The 25,693-nt window shown below is 45.2% G+C and overlaps 1 protein-coding gene and 1 pseudogene across 5 annotated transcripts in view; both read left to right on the top strand.

Annotated features, from left to right (window-relative positions):
* Positions 1 to 11,723, top strand: part of KDM5C (lysine demethylase 5C) — a 30,952-nt gene extending 19,229 nt beyond the window's left edge. For 3 of the 5 annotated variants that reach the window (XM_036226423.1, XM_036226422.1, XM_016132498.2), the window contains 14 exons: positions 199 to 318; positions 405 to 599; positions 4,893 to 5,074; positions 5,164 to 5,288; positions 5,416 to 5,563; positions 6,198 to 6,303; positions 6,951 to 7,309; positions 7,928 to 8,066; positions 8,525 to 8,704; positions 8,858 to 8,995; positions 9,180 to 9,779; positions 10,028 to 10,097; positions 10,235 to 10,434; positions 10,542 to 11,723. In XM_036226423.1, coding sequence (XP_036082316.1) covers positions 199 to 318; positions 405 to 599; positions 4,893 to 5,074; positions 5,164 to 5,288; positions 5,416 to 5,563; positions 6,198 to 6,303; positions 6,951 to 7,309; positions 7,928 to 8,066; positions 8,525 to 8,704; positions 8,858 to 8,995; positions 9,180 to 9,779; positions 10,028 to 10,097; positions 10,235 to 10,434; positions 10,542 to 10,907 — 2,928 coding nt within the window. In that variant the 3' untranslated portion in view covers positions 10,908 to 11,723. Of the gene's footprint in view, positions 1 to 198; positions 319 to 404; positions 600 to 4,892; positions 5,075 to 5,163; positions 5,289 to 5,415; positions 5,564 to 6,197; positions 6,304 to 6,950; positions 7,310 to 7,927; positions 8,067 to 8,524; positions 8,705 to 8,857; positions 8,996 to 9,179; positions 9,780 to 10,027; positions 10,107 to 10,234; positions 10,435 to 10,541 lie in introns of all 5 variants that reach the window. The other 2 variants (XM_016132497.2, XM_016132496.2) reach the window with 1 other exon arrangement.
* A 1,773-nt stretch (positions 11,724 to 13,496) lies between these two features.
* On the top strand, positions 13,497 to 13,621 carry LOC118607956 (annotated as a pseudogene).
* Positions 13,622 to 25,693: the final 12,072 nt, after the last annotated feature.

Genomic DNA, 25,693 nt, shown 5'->3' with positions numbered 1-25,693 from the left:
CTTTTAACTCAGAACTTCCTGTCATGTGTCAATACAAAAGCTTTAGAGCAGAGACTAGTGGTCCTTCCATTCAGAGTTTAGAGGGTGTGGGAATCTGTTATCAGACTGTTTCCTAAGGCTTTCTTTAGTCTCCTTAGATCAGGTTTCTGCAGGCTGTGGACAATCTCTGTCTCAATGACTTTGGCCTTTCTTCCTCAGGTTGTCCGCACAAACCAGTGTGCAGGAGAATTCGTCATTACCTTCCCTCGTGCTTACCATAGTGGCTTCAACCAAGGCTACAACTTTGCTGAGGCCGTCAACTTTTGCACTGCTGACTGGGTGAGTCTGGATTGTGGTGGGCTGGGGAAGCTGAGGTACCATTGACCTCCAGACTTGGCCATACTCAACCTTGAACCTGTCCACAGTTGCCAGCTGGGCGCCAGTGCATTGAGCACTATCGCCGGCTCCGTAGATACTGCGTCTTCTCCCATGAGGAGCTCATATGCAAGATGGCTGCCTGCCCAGAGAAGCTGGACCTAAACTTGGCTGCAGCCGTGCATAAAGAGATGTTCATTATGGTGCAGGAGGAGCGGCGTCTACGAAAGGCCCTGCTGGAGAAGGTGAGTTGTGGGGAGAGTGCCCTGGATTGGGTACCCTAGCATGGCAAAGGTGGAGGGAGGAAAGGGTAGTCCCAAGAAGTAGAAGATGTAGCTTCTGTTCTTGGGGGGTAGTGAAATGAACTAGATGGCATCTGGATTAGGAACCACATTCCATTTCCTGCTCTCCTATTTACCAACAATCATGAGCAAATTAATTTACTTCACTGAGCGTCAATATCCCCATCTGAAAAATGAGAATTATATATAATAGTGCTTATCTTTTTGGATAGTTGAGTAGATTAAAATGTTTGTTAAGTAACTGAGCCATATAGTAGGTGCTGGTATAGCTGCTATTCGTTATTATCTAAATAATTTGGCAAGGCATATTGGCGTCTGCTGATTAGCTAGATGACCTTTTCAAGTCACATAACCTCTCATAGTCTCACTTTCCCACTGTGTAAAGTGAGAATAAATACCTAATTTGCAAGGTGGTTTTAAGACTTAAGTCAGATGATTTATGTCAAAACATCAAATGTACTTGTGTAGCAGCTGCTATTATTGGTAATATTAATACATGAAGAAAATGATTGACATATGGAACATTTCTTAGGAAATGCCATTTTATTATGTTCAGATGGTTCAGCAGCTCACAATAGGGTGATATTACTAAGGAAAAGGCTGTTCTCTTTTAATAGATTTCTCAAAAGCATGTGTCAGTTATATGTAGGTGAGTGGAGTTCGCCTGCCTTCTTAAAGTTCCACTCTTGCCCAATTAGGGAATTAACTTAGAATTCTCCGTAGGATTACAAAGGAATACTAGTCATGAGGGATCCCTTGCTGCTCATTTAGGGTAACACTTTCTTATTTTAAAGCTTATTTATAACTTCCCTATGAGCGTGGGCTGTGGGGGGAATTACAGCAACAATAAGTGTTGGAAGTCTGGGGCCTATCAGTCTGTGGCATTAGTTGGTGAGCCTCTGGGCTTCTCCAGGAATCATTTGCTCTCTGTTCAGTGTTGTTATCAAATGATGACCCTGGGGCTCTTCCAGATTTCAGGAAGGAGCCAAAGCAGTTGGTTGACTCCACAGATGCGAAATCCAGGGATACAGAGGGCTGACTCTATATTTATTGAAAAAAAAAAAAAAAATCCACATTTAAGCAGACCTGCACAGTTCAAACTCATGTTTCAGGGTCAACTGCATATACCTCATCTTCTTTACCCATTCATCTTAGGGATGGGCACCTAGGTTGCTTCCATATCTTGGTTTTTGCAAATGCTATAATGAACATGGGGTGCATATATCTTTTCAAATTAGTATTTTTGATTTCTTCAGATAAATATCCAGAAGTATTTATCTGAATTGCTGGATCATAAGGTAGTTCTATTTTTAATTTTCTGAGGAATCTTCATACTGTTTTCCATAGTGGCTGTATCAGTTTACAATCCCAGTGGTTCAAGAGAGTTCCTTTTACTCCACATCCTCACCAACACTTATTCTTTGTTGTTTTTCTGATAACAACCATAAAATCCAAATAGATTAAAGACTAAAATGTAAGGCCTGAAACCGTAAAACTCCTAGAAGAAATCAAAGGCAATAAATTCTGACATCAGTTTTAGCAAAATATTTTTGGATATGTCTCTGGGCAAAGGCAACAGAAGCAAAAATAAACATGAGACTGCATCAAACTAAAAGCTTTTGTACAACAAAGGAAACTTATCAACAAAACAAAAAGGCAACCTGCTTAATGGGAGAAAGTATTTGCAAATGATATATCTAATAAAGGAGTTAATATCCAAAATACATAAAGAACTCATATAACTCAATATCAAAAAAATACATATATCTGAAAAATGGTGAAGGACCTGAATAGACATTTCTCCACATCTTCTTTATCTCTTCATCCATAGACAGATTGTTTACATATGTTATCTGTAATCAGCAATAAACATGAAAGTGCAGATATCTTTTCAAGATCTTGATTTTATTCCCTTTGGATGTATACCCAGAAGTCGGTTTGCTAGATCATAGGGTAGTTCTGTTTTTAATTTTTTGAAGATCCTTCATACGGTTTTCCATAGTTGCCGTACCAGTTTATAGTCCCACCAACAGCGCACAAGGATTATCTTTACTCTTGCCCTTGCTAACACTTGATATAGTCATCCTAATAGGTGTGAGGTGATATCTCATGATTTTAACTTGCATTTTCCTAATGATTAATGATTTTGAGCACCTTTTCATTTATCTGTTGGCCATTTGTATGTTTTCTTTAAAAAATCTATTTAGGTTCTTTGTCCATTTTTTAAATTGGATTATTTGTGTTTTTTTGCCATTGAGTTATATAGTCATATCCTATGTGTCCTTATGTGGTTTGGTTGTTAACCCTTTATCAGATATATGGTTCGCAAATATTTTTTCCCATTCTGTAGGTTGCCTTTTCATTTTATTAATTGTTTCTTTTGCTGTACAGAAACTTTTTAGTTGGATTTAGTCCCACTTATTTTTGCTTTTGTTGTTTGTGCTTTTGGTGTCATATGCAAAAAAATCATTGCCAAGACTAATGTCAGGATTTTTTTCCTGTCTATGGCCATGCCACCTGGAACCAAGCCCAATCCCATCTGGTCTCAGAAGCTCAGTAGGGTCGGGCCTGGTTAGTACTTGGATGGGAGACCACCTAGGAGGACCAGGTATTGTAGGTGTAAAAAAATAAAAAATAAGGGATGGTAAGTAGGCAAGGTCCTTGCAATCTGTGAGGTCAACCAAGGGTTGCCTTGCCTTAAAAAAAAAAAAAAAAAAAAAAAGATTTATTTTTTCCCTTTTGTTTTCTTCTAGGAGTTTTATGATTTCAGTTTTTATGTTTGTCTTTAATCTATTTTCAAGTTAATTTTTGTGAGTAGTGTAAGATAGGGGTCCAGTTTTATTCTTTTGCATGTGGTTATCCAATTTTCCCAACACCATTTATTGAAGAGACTGTCCTTTCCCCCTCGAGTAGTCTTGGCTCCCTTGTCAAATATTAATTGATCATATATATTCAGGGGTTTATTTCAGGGCCCTCAGCTCTGTTCCCTTGGTTTGTATATCTTGATTTTATGCCAGTACGATACTGTTTTGCTTGCTATAGCTTTAAAGTATAGTTTGAAATCTTGAAATGTAGGTCCAGTTTATTTTTCTTTCACAAGATTGGTCTGGCTATTTGGGATCTTTTGTGGTTCCACTTATTCTAAGTGTTTAGTTGCTTTCTCTTTCTTCACCCTCATAACAACCCACTGAGGATGGTACCATTATTGCCAAGATAAGGAAACTGAAACCTACAGAGGGTTTAAATAATTTATTCAAAATCATATGGCTAGTAAAGGACCAAGTGGGATTTGTAATGTGCTGTGGACTCATATCACGCAGAGGTTAGGGGTTAAAGTTGGTGTAGAAGATAAAAACTGTTAAGAGTCAAAATGTCCCTTTAAATTCCCTAAAATTGCCCATAATGATAGCATTGTATTGTCTTTCAGTTCCGCCAACAAAGCCAGCTTTTTCTCCATTTTTAGAATGGATTGTGTTTTCTTCATCTGAGCAACAGATGAAGTCACTGGCTTAGGTTTGGGAGCCATGTTGTTGAAAACGATATTGTATCTTTAAACAGTGGGCACAGGCACATAGTTTTATTTATGTAAGTTATATATGCGCACACAATGTATCCTGTCTGTTAAGCAGCCAGCACAGTGCCTGGAACACAGTGGGCACTGAGTTACTGGAAGCCAGCATTGTTCCCCAGTACATGGCCTTTTTCTTGCCCACTCCCACACATTGCCACTTCTCTGGTGCCTTGGTCTACCATTTTCTTTACTTCTCACCCAAAAGGCCCTTTTAGCTGATTTGAATCTTACCTGATTCTTCTTCCTATAAGGCAGGGGTCCCCAATCCCAGGCCGCGGACCAGTATCAGTCCATGGCCTGTTAGAAACCAGGCTGCACAGCAGGAGGTGAGTGGCAGGCGAGTGAGTAAAGCTTCATATGTATTTGTAGACACTCCCCAGCATCACTGCCTCAGCTCCACCTCAGATCATCAGGCATTAGATTCTCATAGGGGCACTGGTCCTTGGTACCAAAAACGTGGGGGACACTGTTCTTCCCCTGGCTTATCTGGTTCCCCAGCTTTGAGAGTCTGGACTTCATAGAGGCATGTGCTCTGTGACGTTTGGTCTCCCGCACAGCTCTCAACACAGATTTATATCTAACCTGGGGCTTGGTAGTGGCTCAGATGGGGATTTCTGCAGCCCTGTTCTGGCTCTATATAATGTGCGTGGGTCGAATGCCCCCAGGGCATCACGGAAGCTGAGCGAGAGGCTTTTGAGCTGCTCCCGGATGATGAGCGCCAGTGCATCAAGTGTAAGACCACGTGCTTCCTATCAGCCCTGGCCTGCTACGACTGCCCAGACGGCCTTGTCTGCCTTTCCCACATCAATGACCTCTGCAAGTGCTCCAGTAGCCGGCAGTACCTGCGGTGAGCAGGGGACCTACCTGGAGGAAGTGGGACGAGGAGGGAGATGCAGAGCTGGGCCAGAGATGCTCTTCCCTGCCCTCTTCCTCCAGGTATCGGTACACCTTGGATGAGCTCCCCGCCATGCTACATAAGCTGAAGGTTCGGGCTGAGTCCTTTGACACCTGGGCCAACAAAGTGCGAGTGGCCCTGGAGGTGGAGGATGGGCGGAAGCGCAGTGAGTGATGGGGGGATGGAGGGACTCCACAGGCAAGTTCTATTCCCTTGTCTTCTGTACCCGCCACCCTCTTTCTCTGCCTTTACTCAATACTGCCTGCTCCTTACTGCTCTCATTCTCTCTGCAGGCCTTGAAGAGCTGAGGGCACTAGAGTCTGAGGCCCGTGAGCGGAGGTTTCCTAACAGTGAGCTGCTGCAGCGACTGAAGAACTGCCTGAATGAAGCAGAGGCTTGCGTGTCCCGGGCTCTGGGACTGGTCAGCGGCCAGGAAGCTGGGTATGGCAGCATGAGGCGTTGGGTACAGGTAGCTTGTCAAGAGCCAGCACATAGGAAAAATACTAAAAGGGATGGACTCTGAGCACCATTGGGCAGACAGCATCAGCAGGAAGCTGATAAAACAGTGCTGTGCGAGGTGGCCTATGAGGTTGTTGGGGATGGCAAGGAGACCAAGCAACTAGAATGGAGAAGAGCCCCTCAGTGCTAAGAAATCTAGAAATCTTTTTTCATCAGTACCTGGAGATTTCAGGCAGGCTGAGGGATTTTGTGGGCAGGGAGGAATTGCGGAAGGTTTAGGGGCAAGAAAAGGGCACAGAGGTATAAATTTGACCATAGAGTTAGTTCACAGCAGAGGTTGGATTGAAAAGTCCAGCTTATTTTACCATCAGTTCATTTCTAAGTCCCCTCTCCCAGATGTATCCTGTATTCTTCTTTTCTAATTCTTTCTCCTCATCATATGAATGTGCTTGTATCTTAGAACCCTCCCTCTACCCTGGGCAGTTTGGTGGGGGTGGGACTGTGAAGCATGAGAGATCAAGTTGGGCAGGTCTGAGGAAAGGTGTTGGGTCCCAACACAGACATGGACGGAAGGGACTGAGTTTGAGCCGGAAACCCCACATGTGAAACTCCATAGTCCCCACAGGGTAGCTGGTCTACAGATGACCCTGGCTGAGCTCCGGGACTTTCTGGACCAGATGAACAACCTGCCTTGTGCCATGCACCAGATTGGGGATGTCAAGGTGAGGAGGGGCAGACTTGGAGTGCTGCTGAGGGATCAGGGGGATTGGAGGACTTGAGTAGCAGGCCACTCTTGGCTCCCTTAAAAAGGGTCAAGTATTTGGGCAAGACAGGTTTTACATGTAAGAAAATAACAGAAGAAGAGAGGCAAAGAATCTAGCAACTGCCTCTTAGAAATGGGATTTGAGGGGACAGGTTGGCAAGGGTATGAGTACAGGATGTAGAGCCAAAGGAAAGTTTCCTGGCAGAGGTGGAAGGGGAAAAGGAGGAAGCAGTAAGGGTGTTTGTGGGCCTGGGACGCTGAATCAAGTTAAGGAAGGTAAAGAACTGGGATGTACAGGGGTTTATGAGAAGGCCAAGCATAGCAGAGCATTTTTAGGGTGGAGGGAGGGTCTCTTGGTGCTATACATCAGAGTCCTCTGGAGACTTAAATAAAGCACAGACTCCTGACCAACCCCTATTAAGATTCTAGGTGTGGGGTTCAGGAATCCACTGTCTTGGGGCATGGCAAAGGAGATGAGCCTAGCCCATGCTACACTCTCTTCCCAAATACTAGAGGGTGAGAAGGTAGGCGAGGCAAGGGGATCTGGTGATAGGACTACTAAGTGGGCCCAGCTAAGGAGTTTGTTCTTCATCTGTGTCCTGGTAGGGTATTCTGGAACAGGTGGAAGCCTACCAGGCTGAGGCTTGTGAGGCCTTGGCTTCACTGCCCTCCAGTCCAGGGCTACTGCAGTCCCTGTTGGAGAGGGGGCGGCAGCTGGGGGTAGAGGTGCCTGAGGCCCAGCAGCTCCAGCGGCAGGTGGAACAGGCGCGATGGCTGGATGAGGTGAAACGCACGTTGGCCCCCTCAGCCCGAAGGGGCACCCTGGCTGTCATGCGGGGACTGTTGGTCGCGGGTGCCAGTGTAGCCCCTAGCCCTGCTGTGGATAAGGCCCGGGCTGAGCTGCAGGAGCTGCTGACCATTGCTGAACGCTGGGAAGAGAAGGCCCACCTCTGCCTGGAGGCCAGGTAGGTCCATCCTCATCCCATCCCTACTTTATCTACCCCAACCTTCAAGTTTCATGGAGAAGCTGAAGATGAGTCCCATGGGTGGCCTTGGGCACCAGACTCCTGTATTGGTATATTGACTGTCCTCTTTTTTGTTCCCTAGCTGACCTTTTTTTTTTTTTTTTAAACTCCACATACACATAGAAGCAGAGACAGTCTTGTGGGGAAGCAGAGATGGACAGACACAGGTGTATAGAGGACTAGCTCTGCAAGCTGATGTGTGCACATGCACATGAGCACAAGTACGAACAGGCAGATGGACAGATGTCGGTAGAAAGAGACCACGCACAGGGCAATCTTACAAACTACAGCACCAGATTAATACCTCAGGTCGTGTGTATAGGCATTGTCAGCAGGCTGACAGACTGGCGGACAAGCAGAGGCACGAGGGCTCTGGCAGAAGTTGGGTACATGCAGTCTGGAGCAAGCAGTGACTGGCAGCCACCCATAGGCAGAATACATGCAAGTAGGCCCATGTGGCAGCCCCAGGGGCTCGTGCTCATATTATCTGGTGGTCAGGCTGGGTTTCTGATCTGTTAGACCACCCTAGACTGAGGCCTCCTTTCTCCCTACCTTTAGGCAGAAGCATCCACCAGCCACACTCGAGGCCATAATCCATGAGGCAGAAAACATCCCAGTTCACCTGCCCAACATCCAGGCTCTCAAGGATGCTCTTGCTAAGGCCCGGGCCTGGATTGCTGATGTGGATGAGATCCAAGTGAGGATCCTGTCGTTCCCCTTCCTCCACTCCAGATCTTTAGTCCAGCCAGGAGAGATGGCATACATTGGGTTGTGCTGGGTTGGGTCGGCTCAGCTAGAGAGAGGAAGGGGGCACGGCATAGCCTGAGGAGGGGTTGCGAGGCTGGCCTGAGGGAAGAGAGGATGCTGGTAAGGGTGAGAATGGTAAGAGCAGGGAGGGTAGAAGAAGCAAACCACAACAAAATAAGTAGTCTGGTGGTCCTGGGGATGGACTGGATATCTGGCGGTTGAGCCAGTGGATGTAGGTAGGAATTGGGGAGAAGCTAAATGGCATGCTTGCCTTAGGATGACCCATGTTTTCTTCTGCCTCAGCATTGCAAGTCCAGTCCATCTTCCCAGCTCAGGGCCAGGCTCAGAGTAACATCAGTAGATGTTGGCATGTTGACTTTACTTGGTCTTTATCTTGCCCTGTCCCAGAATGGTGACCACTACCCCTGCTTGGATGACTTGGAGGGCCTGGTGGCTGTGGGCCGGGACCTACCCGTGGGGCTGGAGGAGCTGAGACAGCTAGAGCTGCAGGTACTGACAGCACACTCCTGGAGGGAGAAGGCCTCTAAGACCTTCCTCAAGAAGAATTCGTGCTACACGCTACTGGAGGTGAGGCCCAGCACTTGACCCACAGCTTCTGTCCCTGGCCTGGCTATTGTAAGACAGCTCACACAAGAACATGGGACTTAGGGGTGCTACAAAGGGGAGAAGAAAGGGTGAGCCGCAGGGGAAAGCCCATCATCCCCCCTCTGTCTGCCTCAGGTGCTCTGCCCATGTGCAGATGCCGGCTCAGACAGCACCAAGCGCAGCCGGTGGATGGAAAAGGAGCTGGGGTTGTACAAATCTGACACAGAGCTGCTGGGGCTATCTGCGCAGGACCTCAGGGACCCAGGCTCTGTGGTAAGGAGCTTTGGCCCAGATGGGGAGAAGAGCCTGGCGATGATAGAGTGTCTGAGCTGGGTGACCATGGGCAGACCGCTTGCTTCCTGGGCCTCAGTTCTAGTTTGGGGGTGGGGTGTTTATGGCAGCAGAGAAGAGAGGGAATGAGTTCCTGATCTCCTTTCCCCCATCCTGGGCACGGCAGATCGTGGCCTTCAAGGAGGGGGAACAGAAGGAGAAGGAGGGTATCCTGCAGCTGCGTCGCACCAACTCTGCTAAGCCCAGTCCACTGGCATCATCAACCACGGCCGCCTCTGCAACCTCCATCTGTGTGTGTGGGCAGGTGCCGGCTGGGGTGGGAGCTCTGCAGTGTGACTTGTGTCAAGACTGGTTCCATGGGGGATGTGTGTCGGTACCCCGCCTCCTCAGCTCCCCAAGACCCAGTCCCACCTCATCCCCACTGCTGGCCTGGTGGGAGTGGGACACCAAATTCTTGTGTCCACTGTGCATGCGCTCACGGCGCCCGCGCCTGGAGACCATCCTGGCACTGCTGGTAGCCTTGCAGAGACTGCCAGTGCGGCTGCCCGAGGGCGAGGCCCTGCAGTGCCTCACAGAGAGGGCCATCAGCTGGCAAGGCCGTGCCAGGCAGGCTCTGGCCTCTGAGGATGTGACTGCTCTGTTGGGACGGCTGGCTGAACTTCGCCAGCAGCTGCAGGCTGAACCCAGGTCCGAGGAGCCCCCTACCTACCCTTCAGCCCCTGCTTCTGACCCTCTCAGAGAAGGCAGTGGCAAGGATTTGCCTAAGGTGAGCTGCCCAGCCCAGCTGTTCTCAAATTCATCTCCTAGCCCTGTCCCTGCTCTGACTTTTGGTCCCCTTTGGCCTACCCTCCCTGCCCCATGCTATATCCTGCACAGATTCCTGCTGGCAGCCTGTATCTGCCCTCCTCCTCCTCTAGGAGGTGGGGGGCTCAAGTCTGGGGTTGGCAGAAGAAGAACAGGGCCTAAGAACCTGGTTCTTCAGTTACTACTCCCCATTCTTGCTTTCCTTGGCAGGTCCAGGGGTTACTGGAGAATGGAGACAGTGTGACCAGTCCTGAGAAGGTAGCCCTGGGGGAGGGCTCAGGTAAGAGAGGTAGGTCTAACTGTGGGCAGGCTGTTTATCGGATATCACCAGACTTGATCCACGTGGTCCTTGGCTCTGTCGTGATGGGGTACGACCAGGGGCAGCTTCTAACCCAGCCTGTCCCCGCAACCCCCCAGACCTGGAGCTGCTGTCCTCATTATTGCCACAGTTGACTGGCCCCATGTTGGAGCTGCCTGAGGCGACCCGGGCCCCCCTGGAGGAGCTTATGTTGGAGGGGGACCTGTTAGAGGTGACTCTGGATGAGAACCATAGCATCTGGCAGCTGCTGCAGGCTGGGCAGTCTCCAGACCTGGACCGTATCCGCACACTTCTGGAGGTGAGGAAGGGTTTGTGGGTGGGTCCAGGAGGTCAGGCCAAGCAGGCAGAGAGCCCAGACCTGACCACTAGCCCACCACATCTTTTTCTGCCTATCTGTGATCACAGCTGGAGAAGGCAGAGCGTCATGGGAGCCGGGCCCGGGGCCGGGCGCTGGAGAGACGGCGGCGGCGGAAGGTGGATCGGGGTGGGGAGGGCGATGACCCAGCCCGAGAGGAGCTAGAGCCAAAGAGGGTCCGGAGCTCAGGGCCAGAGGCCGAGGAGGCCCAAGAGGAGGAGGAGCTGGAGGAGGAGACTGGGGCCGAGGTTCACCCCCAAGTCCTGCCCACCACTGGCAGCCCCAGCACCCAGGAGAACCAGAATGGCTTGGAGCCAGCGCTAGGGGCCAGTTCAAGCCCTTCAGCCCCTTTCTCCACTCTGACTCCCCGGCTGCATGTGGCCTGCCCACAGCAGCCGCCTCAGCAACAGTTGTGACAGTGGCTAAGCCTGGCACAGACCCCAACAGAGACCCCCCCTTGGCCTCAAGGATCCTCTTTCTGACCATCAAGCCTGCTTCTTGGGAGGTGGGCGAGTAGGGGGGATGGCCACCCCCCACCCCAGCCCACCCCTGAGTCCCTTGACTTTTATATTCTGATTCCAAGGTATTGTTCAGACCTCAGCTCCTGGGGGCCGGCCCCTGGAGTCCCCCTCCCTGGTAGCCTCTAACCAGCATTCCCAGACACCTGAGGCAGATAGACGGATGGGTGGGCAGGTGGGCAGGGGGGTGGCTGGGGCTGGGCCAGCACCATTCCAGAGACAAGGCCAGTGCATTTGTAAACTGGGGGCATCTCCTTTTCCCTGCCCCAGTTCCAGCCCTGGCCAGGCCAGGCTACACTAACCTCACCTCCCCCTCCCCCCTCCCCTTTTCCATCTTCCCTCCCTCCCTTCACCTCCCTTTCCCTTACCCCTTCCCCTGACTGGTCCACCCAGGAGGAGGAAACTTCACATAGCTGTGTTCACAGTTTCTTTTAAATAAATTCAGTTGGGGAGCTGACCAGGGCTCCCTGTTATCTGAAGAAAGCTTTTGGTGCTTGTCCTCACAACCACCTCGACCTTTCCTCCCTTTCCTGCCCTATCTTTTCCTCCTCCTGGGTTCATGTTGTAATAAAACAAGTTTGTTGGTGTGTAATTAATTTGTTCAAAAGAAAAAAAGCGAAACAAGAAACTCGGTTCCAACTGAAGCCTATTTTAATTTTATTTTATTATTTTCCTCTTGTTAGAAATAAAACCCTTAGCAACATTTTTTGGAAACATGTTTCTGAAGTGTATTTCTCTTTGAAGGGGGAGAAGAGTGATGAGTACCTCCATCACCTGTCAGTGGAGCGGCTGCCGTGCTGGCAGGAGCACTAGGGCTGAAGCCGGGGAGCTCTGGGCCCTGGAACCAAGTTCCACCAGGTTCTACCTAACTGGGGGGCAGGACATTCCCAAGTCTCTCCCACTCCACCCCAAGCCAGTTTTCCCCGTCTTCCCAACAGATGGCCCTGCACCTCTCAACACCTCCAGCAGCCCTCACCGTATCATCTTCCTCAAGCCCCCAGAGCGATTTATTTATTTCTGGCTTTATTGAGGTTTAATTTATGTACCATAAAATTTACCTGTTTTAAATGTACAATTCAGTGATTCAGAGGGATACTTCTAATGTGCAGATCTGATCATGTCACTCTACTGCTTAAAACCATCCATGATGCTTCATTTCTCTGAAGACCAAAATTATATAATCTCATTCTTTCTGGAATGCTTTCTTGTCTAAACCGTATGCCACATTCAGGGACCCTTCCCTGATTTTTTTCCACCCTCAAAGGTTCTTTCTGCCCCTGTGAATAAGGACTAAAGCTCAGATGTGTGGTCGTTTGCAATCCAAGTTCACTTTTTAAGGAACAGCTTTATTGTAATATGAGTTATATACCATGCAGTTCACCTTAAAGTATACAGTTCAATGGCTTTTTAGTATATTCTAGTTGGGCAACCATCACTGCATAAGATTTTAGAATGTTTTTATCATTCGCAAAAGAAACTACACGCTCCTTAAGCATCATTCCCCCTCCCCCAGTCCCCCAGCCCTAGGCCACCACTAATCTATATGGATTTGCCAATTTTGAACATTTTATATAAATGGAATCATATAATATGTGATCCTTTGTGACTGTGTTCTTTGACTTAGCGTAATGATTTCAAGCCAAGTTCACTTTGAAATGTAGATATTAACAATGCCTTTATATTGGACAGTTTTTTCCCTTTCTGGGCCAAGTGAAGGTGCTGGACTAGATCTGGGAACATCACAGGAGTTTGTTTACATATTTTTGTGGGGGTTCTCATGTATGTTTTTCTGGCAAGATGACTAACCAGCTTGCTTCAGATTCATATAGAGATTCTTGTCCTTTTAAAGGCTGAGAACCACTTTTTGTAGTATTAAATGTTGTGTTCCGTCTGCCCATGATTGGAAGATACAGAGGAGTGAGCAAGAGCATCAAAGTAGCTTCAGGTGGGGCAGCCCACCAGCTTCCCATCATGCCTTGCTCCAAAAGGGCCATTGGGGTGGGGCGGGAGAGGAGGAGGGCAGGTACTATGTGCAGGGCTTAAAGGCTAAACACCAGGCCCTGATGCCTACCTAGCCCAGGAGGCCAACACACTGCCACTGCCCTCATCTGAATGCTTAGTGGGCTCATTTTGCTTCACTTGTCCCCCTTCCCAAGATTTCCAGTTAGGAACCTAGTGATGAGTGAGAAAACACACCTCTTCTGGCAGCTTTGGTGAGAAGGTTTGGCTTAGCCCTGCCTCCATTTCCCAATCAGGAGATGCTGGGCTGTACAAGTAAGGGAATCAGGGACCCCTATACAACCCTGTCCTGGGCCTAGATTGACCCCAGGCCCTAGTCCAGGGGAAAAGGCTGACCTTTTGTCTTCCCACCTATATGGAATTGATCCTGAAAAGAGGGTTAGAGGAGATGACCTCAGAAGAGACCTGCTTGAACTACAGTCAGGGACAGGAAGGGGCTGAGGCTCAGCGCTTCACTATCGTTCTCCAGCTTGTAGCCATGCCACCCTGAACACACCCAATCTCGTCTGATCTTGGAAGCTAAGCAGGGTCGGGCCTGGTTAGTACTTGAATGGGAGACCACCTAGCAAGATGGGAGATGGGTGCTGTAGGTGTTAACAACAACAACAAAAATACTCTCCACCCCAAGGCAGCCCCTGGAAGAAGCAGCCTGACCAGGGAGGAAGAAGGTACCTATGACCTATAACAGCTCCTGTGCTAGAGAGCTACTAGGCCCAGGCTGGGGTCCTCTAGGATGTGGCCCCAGTCCAGCAGTTCACAGCTTTTCCCATTTTGGCATTGCCCTTGCCCCATCCCTCAACAGTGGATGTGCATCCCATGAGCTTTACAGGACAGGTTCTAGCCCCTATCCGGAAAGACCCAAATCAAATTTGACCTCCAAAGAGCTTGCTCTGGTTACAGATCTGTCCCTCTTTCCCAGACAGCCTCTTAGAAAAGGGACAAGCGACTGACTCAAGGGGGCGCAGAGAAGCAAAGGGTATCTTCACCTCAAGGCAATTTTATACCATAAAAATGCCACCTTGCTGCTGCATCCTCTCAGGCTGCCACATCCCCCAGGATGGCTCCTGAGTCTGCTGGTGACAAGGGAATGGAAAGAGACATCAATTCTACTAAGGTGCTTCCCCAAATCTTTCCCTCAGGTCCAACCGACCCCTTCCCCCTCCCTGCTGCCTCCACTATGCCTTATGTGGCATCTGAAACACTAGGATTAATAGATCTGTCTCTCTCATCCCCAAGCTCCTCATAGTGGGAGGTCCTGGAGCAAAGGCAAGATCCAAGCCTGAGTCTTCTGTCCCCACTTCGTCAGTGGCCTGCACAGTCTGGGCTCAGGAGGGGCAGACTGGAGAAGCAGTGGGAGCCCCGCATTGTGCATGTGAACCCTGTTCCCTTTACATTGCATAAAGCTCATTGGTAAGGGTGTTATTCTAGGAGAGTGGGGTCTGGGGTCTGAGCTCCATGGTCACTGGGGTCCCAAAAAGGCAGACGATGACCATTTCTTCCAGATCCTGCAATTGCAGTGATGGGAGAAGATGGTTTGGGAGGCAGAGAGACAGGACTCCTGGCCCTGGGATATTCACATTCCAGTAAAGGGAAAGGAAGGGAGCAGCAACCTTGTGAAGCTCCTCCTGGGTGCCAAATTCCATATGAGATATTTCACAAAGTCTCTGTCAGACACGCAGGAAACAGACGTCTCGAAGAACGTGCCTGGCCCAGGCATATCAGTCTGACAGGGCTAGGATTCCCACTAAGCCTCTGTCAAATCTACAGCTTGTGCCGCATGACAGAAGGGGTCCGCTCACATCGCTGTTGGCCTGAGGACCTCAGCTTCTTTCTGGCTATTGGCAGGAGGCCACCTTCACATTCCCTGTAATGTGGACCTTTCCATAGCACAGCCCACATGGCTGTTTGCTACATCACACCAATCAAGTAAGTAGAGAAAGAGAGAGGGAAGGAGAGAAAGGGAGAGAAGCAGGCGGGAGGAGAGAGAAGGGAATTGTATGTGTGCAAGATGTACATCACAGTCTTTATAACCCAGTTTTTGAAGTGACATCCCATAACTTTTGCAATATTCTCATTAGAAGAAAGTCACTGGGTCCAGGGGATTACACAAGGGTGTTAATTGCAGGAGGTGGGGATCACTGGGGTTGGACACTACTATAGTTCATTTTCCAGCCCCAATGATTCATGTCCATTCCACATGCAAAATGCATCCACCCCCTCCCAAGGCCTGTAGAAATCTCATTCCATTTCTGCACTGCCTTAAAGTCCAGAATCTCAGATGTGAATGAGTCTCCTTGGGTGTATTCCTTGAGTATGGCTTCTTAAGTACTAATTTTTCTCCACCTGTACATCGATGAAACTTGAAACAAGTTATCTGTCCCCAAAACATCCAATATATAATGGTGGAAGAGATACAGAATAACTGCTACAGACATTCCATTTCAAAAGAGTTACTTACTGGTCTATAGCAATTGTGAAATTCAGCTGAATGTTCCTTGATTAGGTTTCAAGGCCCGGGAATAATTCTCCATGGCTCTTGGTTCTGCTCTCTGGGCTCTTGGTTCTGCCCTCTATGCCTTCCTTCCTTTTTCATGTAAGGTAGGTAGCACATGTTTGCAGCTGAGTAGTTTTCCCAGTCTGCTTCCTGCCAGTAGAATTTGGGAGGGTCCAATGACTTTGTTTTATTTTGTACTGTCTCTGTAATCAGCTGCTACTGGGCAACTGATTCCATAGAGGGGCTTCGTGTTTCTGTGCTGTTGGCAGGTTGGGCAGGCACTCAGCAGTGGCTATAGCCAGATTGGCCTTGGTGAAAGTCCTTATTGTAGAGCACATGTATCAACTCTTTGCCAGCCACCATGGCCATTTTGTTCAGGAGTCCATTGAATAAGGAAAAGGGTAACAGACATAGAGGTCGACTAACAACCACAGAAGGGATATCTTGTTCATCTGATTGAGATCCTCCTCCACAGTGGATTTTCTCTGGAGCCCATTTATGTGGGGTGTGAATATCCTCACACTTTGGCCCATTTCAAGAGGGGCAACCATATGCCCCCTCCCTAGACCTCCTTATTAACAATGTTTTAATCCTGTTCTTTCTAAGTCCTTGACCATCTAGCCAAATCATTAGGAACTACTCATGAATCCGTGGAGATCTATACCTATGACCATCTTTGTGACCAGTCAGTCTTCCTACTGGGAGAATTTCCCTTCTCATTGTCTTTTAGGATCAACCCTAAGTGAGACTGTAACACTGCAGCTACCCACTTCCAGCTAGTGTCAGCATATCATGCAGAATCATCTGTAACCCAAGCGTAAATATTGGACCCCTTAGTCATCTGGTCACAGTGAACAACCCATGAGGCCTCAGGTGTGAGTGAGAAAGGGATGGCAGTGCAGCTGATGGGGGTATGATCCACTTACCCAGGTAGCTTACTTGTGTCTTCTAGACCTGCTTGTATAAACCTATCCTACTTGATGGAGCACAGAGACAACCCGGCTTGATGGGACAGTTTAACACAGAGCTCACCTGTTGTCCTATGCTCAGGCATTCATGCACGAAATAGATCTACTTTTCCATTCTTATTTTTCCTCTGCTTCTGAGACTCCTATTATCACAATGTGGCCACTTCTAATTTTATCTTCCATTTCTTTCGTCTTTCATAAAATATTTTATATCTCTTTATGTCTTCCCGTTGATCTTTCCACTCACTTATTTGTTCCTCAGCTATAGCCCTTCTACCCATTATGCCATCTATACCATGTTTACTCCAATAATGTGTCCAGGAACTAGCAAAACCACCACGGGATGGGATTTAGGATTTCCTGGGCCCAATATGAGAAGAACTTAGACCGACATTTCGTGTATGACCAAATTCCACTCTGACTGGTGGGACACAGTGACAGTCTAGGCCACCGGGGATTAACATTAACTCAGAACCAGTTTCTATTAAAAGGTCTGGATATTTCTCTGTCCCCAGGGCACAATTACACTGGCTGCAGGTCCCTGCGGGAAAAGCAGGAGGGAGACTTTACCACGCACACTTGTAAAAAGTGTGGCAAGGTCCTTCTTCAAACAGACCCTCGCTTTCATTCATGGGACTCTAACCCACAAACTGGGAGAGAGGCTATGACTCTACATTTTGAGAACTAGATCACAACTCTATTTGCTAGACTAGATATTTTTGGTTATATGAATTGAATAGGATCTTATTAGGCTGTCTATCAATTTTGGAACCAGGGAAACCATGTTTAATTAGCAACAACTACAGAGCCCCACAGCTCAAACCATTCTGATTGCTGCTATGGCTCTCCTGTCCATTATAGGAACCAGATCCAACTTGTCTCTGGAGGTGACTCTATCATTCCCATTGAAATTATGGGGCTCATTATCATGATCACTCACCATAATCCTGTAAAACCACTGCAATGCTTTTAAAGGATACTGATGCTCACTCATATATTAAGGTAAAATTAGCTTCAGGGACAAAAAAAATACAAAAAAACTCTGATTCAAGACAATAAAAGTTTACTTCTTGCTCCTGTAATATTCCAGAATAGATGTTAATAGTTGGGCTTCCCTCTTCTAAGTGACAATTCATGGGCCTAGACACCTTCTGTCTAGAAGGTTTGCAATCTTCAAAACATGACCATCATTGTAATATTTGTCATCTTCATCCCAGCCAACCAGAGAGGAAAAGATCATGTGGAAGGTTTTGATGAGCTAGGTAGGCCTGGAGGTAGTGGGCATCTCTTCTGCTCACATTCCATTTGCTAGAACTCAAGATAGTGGTCATACCCAACTGCCAGGGAAATGTAGTTTGAATTTGTGCTGAGGAAGAAGAGGAAACAGGCTTAATGACCAACTAACTAATCTCTGCCACACCTCATAACGTATTTCTCAAAGCCCTTGTGAAAAGAATGTCCACATAGTTAGGGGGTGAGTTAAATGGGTTGTACACAATGAATTGATTCCAACATTCTTATTGCCCTAAAGATCTGGAAGGCAGCTATGTTCAGCACTATACCACCAACATCAGTAGCATTTGGATTCTTCCCTGTACAGTGTACATCTGACATTTTAACCTCATTTAACACAGGCTACTGTTGAGTCCATGTTTCAATCAGTCAACAGAATAAATATTAGAAATACTCCTAGCTGCTTCAGCTAACACAGTACATCCAGGACTGCTGATAAGTGTACCCATGTGGAAGAGTTTGTCCTTACCAAAACCAGATACAGACGTCAAAAGAAAATTACAGACCAATATCGCTTATGAATATAGATGCAAAACTCCTCAACAAAATTCCAGCAAACTGAACCCAGTAGCATATTAAAAGTATTATACACCATGATAAAATAGGATTTATCCCAGGAATTCAAGAGTGGTTCAACATCAGAAAATTGATCAAGGTTATACATCACATTAATTGAATAAAGGAAAAAAACCTACACTATTGTCTCAACTGATGCATAAAAGGCATTTCAGACACAGAAAAAGCATAGAACTAACAAAAAAATTCAGCAAAGCTGCAGGGTACAAGAGCAACACATAACAATCAGTTGTGTTTTTATATACTAGCGATAAACAATCCAAAATTGAAAACAAGAAAACAATTCTATTTACAATGGTATCTAAAAGAAATTCCAAGGAGGTGAAAGACTTGTACTATATATTGAAAACTATAAAACATAGCTTAAAGAAATTAAAAGAGACCTAAATAAATGGAAAGACATCTCGTGTTTATGGACTGGCAGATTTTATGTTGTTAAGATGTCAATACCACCTAAAGCAATCTACAGATTCAACACAATTGCTATCAAAATTCCAACAGCCTTTTTGAAGAAATGTGGAAATACCAATCTTCAAATTCATATGGAATTGCAAGGGGCCCTCAATAACCAGAACAATCTTGAAAAAGAAGAACAGTCAAATGGCCAAGTGGTTTTGCACAAGAGTCCATTTAATGGGGGAAAGGATAGTTTCTTCAACAGGGAATGCTGGTACAATCAGATTTCCACACGTGAAAGAATGAAGTTGGACCCCCTACCTCACACCATATGCTACTAACTCAAAATGGATCAACAAGCTAAATGTAAGAGCTAAACCCATTAAACTCTTAGAAGAAAACATAGGGGTAAATCTTCATGACCTTGGATTTGGCCACAGATACTTAAATATGACACCAAAAGCATGAGCAACAAAAAAAAAATAGATAAATATGACTTCATCAAAATTAACTTTTGTGTATCAAAGGACATTATCAAGAAAGTAAAAAGACAGCCTACAGAATGGAAGAAAATAATCGCAAATCATATATCTGATAAGAGTTTAAAATCCAGAATATATAAAGAACTACAAATCAATGACAAAAGACTAACAACCCAATTAAAAATGAGTAAATATGAATTTCTCCAAAGAAAATATACAAATGACCAACAAGCAAATAAAAATTGCTCATCATTTAGTTCTTAGGAAAACGCAAATCATAACCACCATGAGATACCACTTCACACCACTAGATGGCAATAACAGCTACAAAAACAACACTGGAGAGGAGGTGGAGAAATTGGAACATTTGCACATTGATGGTAGGAATGTAAAATGGTGCAGCCACCGTGTAAAGCATTTTGGCAGTTTCTCACAAAGTTAAATAGAGAATTACCACATGATCCAGCAATTCTACTCCTAGATATATACCCAAGAGAACTGAAAACAAGGACTCAGATACTTATACAATAATGTTCATTGCAGCATTATTTACAATAACACAAAGGTGGAAACAACCCAAGTGTTTATCAACAGATGAATAGATAAACAAAATGTGGTATGTACATATACTGAAATGTTATTCAGCCACAGAAAAAGAATAACGTTCGGACACATGCTACAACATGGATGAACCTTGAAAATGCTATTCCAAGTGAAATAGTCCAAACACAAAAGGACAAATACTGTATGATTCCATTTATATAAAATATCCAGAATAAGCAAATTTATAGATACAGAAAGTAGGTTAAAAGTTACCAGAAGCTGGGGGAAGGGTCATAAGGAGTTATTGCATAATGGTTGCAGAGCTTCTGTTTGGAATGATGAAAAAGTTTTGGAATGAGATAATGGTGATAGTTGCACAATACTGTGAATGTATTCAATGCCATCTAACTGCATACTCACTCGAAAATAGTCAAAATGGCAAATTTTATGTTATATACATTTTACCACAATAAAAAAGTTGGCCCCAATCTAAAGTTACATTTCTCCCTAATCTATCATCCATAGAAGCAAATCTTGCACATATTACTGAGGTTTCTGCCAATATAAGTTAATTTCATCTTATCTTGTGTGTGTGTGTGTGTGTGTGTGTGTGTGTGTGTGTGTGTGTGTAGGCTTTTTCCTCACAGGTCTGACTACTTCCCCAAGACATGCAGGAATCTGAATGAATGCAGTAATGGGTATGGAAGCACCAAGGGGTGATATGAGTGGAACTTGAGAAAGATTAGCTAAACCATTAGAGGGTCCCCAAGTCATGCAGGTCCAGCCCTATTAGACTGAGAAGGAAGGGCTGCCTCTGCTGCCAAAAGGGGCTCAGTGGGAACTCGGATCTATCCAGATCAACTCTGATGTTCGTATTCTAGTTCCCAAGGGCCCACTTCCCCCAATCAGTGGCATTTTGGTTTCACATAAGAGACCTAGAGAGCTTGTGAATTCAACCTGCAGGATTTGGCTTTATGTCTGATTTCAGGCTACATCAGTCCTGTGACTAGAAGAAATAAAGAAATTTCTTGTTTGATAGTGACTTAAGTTTTTAGAAAAACTTTAGGTTCAGCAGAGTATGAGAGGCCGTGTTGTTCCACATCCTTATCAATCCTTGGTACTGTCAACTCCCAACCCCTCTTGGACTAGGTCCTTCTGCTCTGAGCAAGACAGACTCTTTGCACTACCTCAAAGCCCCATCTAGCTCTCTCCCACATTTTGCCACCATCATAGCTTCAGACGGCGCCTTAACTCTCCCAAGTCCCTCCACCCATCTTGCAAGGTTCCAACCCAATCTCACCTCTAGAAAAACATCTAGAGTCCAAGTTAGGTTTTTTCCTCCTGATGAATTGATTAATTGGTTGATTCCCTTTTTTCCCATTTGCCATTCTCAGAATCAAGCTAATTTTTTAATATATAGCCTTTGTATGTGTTCTGGTAAAATATATTTTGTTTGCATGTATTTGTAATGTATCTAAGGGTGTTATGTTGTAAATTTTGTTCTGTTTCCTACTTGTTTACAGAACAATGTGTGTTTTAATTTAAATTGTTTAAACTTTTTGCTTTATAATAATTTAAGACTTATAAAAAGTTATAATACTAATACAAAGAATTCTCATATACCCTTCACCCAGCTTCTTTACATAATGAGAGTATAGTTATCAAAACCAGGAAATTAACTCTGACCTACAGAGTAAGGGCTATTATGGAAAGGCCTCCATCAAGGAATATAGTAGTAAATCAAGTGTAGTACTGCGTCCCTGGAGGGACTGCAGAGATTGGTACCACCATCAAGGACTTGAAAGATACAGAAGTGCTGATTCTCACCATATGCCTGCTCAGCTCTCGTAGTTGGCCTATACAGAAGACGGATGGATCTTGGAGAATGACAGCGCATTACAGTCAGCTTGAGCAGGTGGTGACTCCAATTGCAGCTGTCACAGCAGAAGTGGTTTCATTGCAACCACATTAATGCATCCCCTGATACCTAGTATGCTGGTATTGATCTGGCAAATGTCTTTTTCTCCAGCCGTCCGTAAGGTCCACCGGAAGCAGTTTGCTTCCAGCTTCTGAGGCCGACAACACATCTTTGTTGTCCTACCTCAGGGGCATATCGTTTCTCCAGCCCTGCATCATAATTTAGTTTACCTTTTGGTTCATAATTTTGTCACAATTTTAGTTCATAATGTCATAATTTTAGTTCCCCTTGATCACCTTTCCCTTCCACAAGATATCATGTGAGCCTGTATGCATTATAGGGGCAGCATATGCCTCATGTGGGTGCGTCACTCTGGCCCATTGACCGACTGACCCAAAAGGCTGCTAGTTTTGAGTAGGGCCCAGGACAAGAGAAGGCTGAGTGACAGGTCCAGGCTGCCGTGCAAGCTGCTCTGCCACTGGGCGATATGATCCAGCAGATTCGCTGGTGCCTATAGTGTCAGTGGCAGAGAGCGATGCTGTCTGGGGCCTGTGGCAGGCCCCTATAGGTGAATCACAGAGCAGTCACCTAGGATTTTAGAGCCAGGTCCTGCACCAATCACAGATCATTACTCTCCTTTTAAGAAACAGCCCCTGGCCAGCAACTGGGCCTTAGTAGAGACTGAACACTCGACTGTGGCCCACCAAGTTACCAAACAACCTGAGCTGGCCATCATGAACTGGGTGTTATCTGACTCATCAAACTATAAAGTTGAGTGTGCACAGCAACACTCTATCATGAAATGAAAGCGGTATATGCATGATCAGGTATGAGAAGGCACTGAAAGGACAAGTTACAAGAAGAAGTGGCCCAAATGCCCATGGTCTCTGCTCCTGCCACACTGCCTTCTCTCCTCCAGCCTGTACTTATGGCTTCATGGGGAGTTCCCCAAAATCAGTTGACAGAGAACGAGAGGATTTGGGCCTGGTTTACTGATGGTTCTCCAGGATATACATGTACTATCTGAAAGTGAACAGCTGTATCACTACAGCCCCAATCTGGGACATCCCTGAGGGTTAGTGGTGAAGAGAACTTCAAGTGGGAACTTTGGGCAGCATACCTGAATGCTCACTTTGGAAGGAGAAATGTTCAAATGTGAGATCATAAACCAATCCATGGACTGTGGCAATGTTTGGCTAGGTGGTCAGGGACTTGGACAAAACATGATTGGAAAATTGGTGACAAGGAAATTTGAAGAATTATATAGACAGATCTCTCTGAATGGTAGGAAAAACATGAAGATATTTGTGTTTTATGTGAATACTCACCAAAGAGTGACCTCAGCAGGGGAAGATTTTAAAAATCAAGTGAAAAAGATGACCCATTCAGTGGATAACAGTCTCTTTCTTAGACACCCCTGTCATCACCCAACGGGCTCATGAACAAAGTGGCTATGGTGGCAAGAATGGAGAATATGCATGGGGTCAGCAACATGGATTTCTGCTGTGAATCAACATCCAGCATATGGTGCTATTTCTCCCATAGTCAGGAATCAAGGGAAGGAAATGGGAGTGGAATCACTCATTATTATCCTCATGACCCACTAGCAAAACTTTTGCTTCCTGTTCCCATGACCTTATGCCCTGCTGGCCTAGAAGTCTTAGTTCCAAAGGGAGGATTGCTTCTTCCTTCAGGAGACACAACAACAATTCCATTGAATTGGAAGTTAAGACTGCCACCTGGATGCTTTGGGCTCCTCATGCCTCTGAATCGATAGGCAAAGAAGGGAGGTACTGTGTGGGCTAGGGTGACTGATCCTGACCACCAAGAGGAAACTGGATGGCTACTCCACACTGGAGGTGAGGAGGAGTATGTCCGGAATACAGGCCATCCCTTAGGCATCTCTTAGTATTACTGTGCCCTGTGGTTAAAGTCAATGGAAAACTACAACAACTCAACCCAGGCAGGAATACTAATTGCCCGAACCCTTCAGGAACAAAAGTTTGGGCCACCCCACCAGCTAAAGAACCACGATCAGCTGAGGTGCTTCCTGAAGGCGAAGGGAATATGAAATGGGTAGTGAACAAAGGTGGTTATAAATACCAACTATAATCATGTGACAATTTATGGGAATTAGGACTGAACTGTCATGACTATTTTCTCCTTATTTTAATATAAATATCTTTGTGTGTATGCGTGTGTATATACTATTTACCTCATAGCATATATATATCCTTGTTTTCTTCCTTCTCTTATCCCCTTATCATGTAACATAGATGTACTGACTTTATATCATAGTATTCAAATATCATCAACTTTATATCATGGTATATAAGTTACAAGATATCAGAAAAAAAAGTAAACATCACTCAAGGACTTTTGGGGAAGGGGTTAATGCATTTTTTGTTGTACATAGGATAGTTGCATCATGTAAGGTGTAAGTTTGACTTTGTTATTGTTTTCATTTGGCAATTAAGTATGGTTTAACAAGATGCATGTGAGTGTCAAGTTGACAGGGGACAAACTTGTAATGGTTAATTCTATGTGTCAACCTAACTGGGTAACAGACTGCCTGCTAATTGGCCAAACATTATTTTGGGTGTTTTCTGTTAGAGTGCTTTGGGATGGTATTAACATTTAAATTGGTAGACTGAGTAAAGCAGAATGCCCTCCCTGATGTTAGTGGGCCTCATCTAATCTATTAAAGACCTGAACAGACCAAAAAGGTAGAACTTGCCCAGGGTAAGGGAAAATTCTTTTTGCCTGACTGCCTCCAAAACAGGACATTAGCTTTTCCCTGCCTTTGGATCTGAAATGAAACATCAGCACTTTCTGTGTCTTAAGCCTGTTGGCCTTTGGGCTGGAACTACACCATTGATTCCCCTGAGTCTCCAGCTTTCCAGCTCATCCTACAGATCTTGGGGCTTCTCAGTGTCCATAATTGCATAAGCCGATTCTTTATAATAAATCTCTTTCTGTATATACATTCTGTTGCTTCTGTTTCTCTGGAGAACCCTAGCTAATAAAGATTTGGAAATGTTTGCATAAATTAAATCTATTTATATGTTAGGTTTTTAAAATGATTTTTAATATCAGGATGCATTAAAAGTACTTTAACAAAAATGTCATTGAAATTTTAGAAACCCACATGTGGTAAATAACATAAATTTTAATATGATAATGAAAATTCTAAAAGTTCTAAGTATTCAAAATAAATAGTACTTAAACTCACATATGAACATGTTTTGAATAACAGATTTGTTGAAGTTTCACAAGCCTATAATCAGCTCACTCTAAATAATCAATTTAATTAGATAATTCCACTATTATGTTTTCATATTTTTTCTAAAAGGAAATAATAATACAGAATGAAATTCCATCAAAAACCAGCATATGGTTGTTAACATCAAGATTCAGTAACACTGAGAGATGGGGGAAAAAGAAAAATTGGGAGGCGAGTGACAGAGAGAAAGAAAAAAGGCTGAAGGAAGGGGGGAGGAGAGAAAACGGGGAAATAACAACTGAGAAAATTAACAAAATCAATTATGTTCCTTTTAGCAGCACCTAATAACAGATGCTTATGATTCTGATAAAGATCTCTTCTACAACTTCGTTACTTAAAAAGTTGTAAAAAGAGCACATTGAATGTAATAAAAATTTAAATATTATACATATGCACACAAAACATCTTGATGAGTAGGAGCAAATTAGAAAACTGATTAAGTGGACCAATTCCCAGAGGAGTACTGCATAATGCAGCTGGTGGAGAGCTGTTCTCTGACAGTGGGAGCTACACATTACATCTTTCATGTCAGCATAATCATCACTGGATATAGATGTTCACAGACAGAACCATGTGAATACTGTACTATTCGAATATAGCTTTGCCATATTTTAAAACTGGTTTAAAAAAAACAGTTGTAAATGTGTGTTAGGGATATTTTTTTAAAACATTTATCATTACTTTTAAAATTACAGCTATCGATAACTCCTAT

This window comes from Rousettus aegyptiacus, unplaced genomic scaffold, assembly GCF_014176215.1.
Source record: "Rousettus aegyptiacus isolate mRouAeg1 unplaced genomic scaffold, mRouAeg1.p scaffold_m13_p_9, whole genome shotgun sequence".
Taxonomy (NCBI): Eukaryota; Metazoa; Chordata; class Mammalia; order Chiroptera; family Pteropodidae; genus Rousettus; species Rousettus aegyptiacus.
Note: the sequence above shows the minus strand (reverse complement) of the source record. Positions and strands in the feature narration are given on the sequence as shown.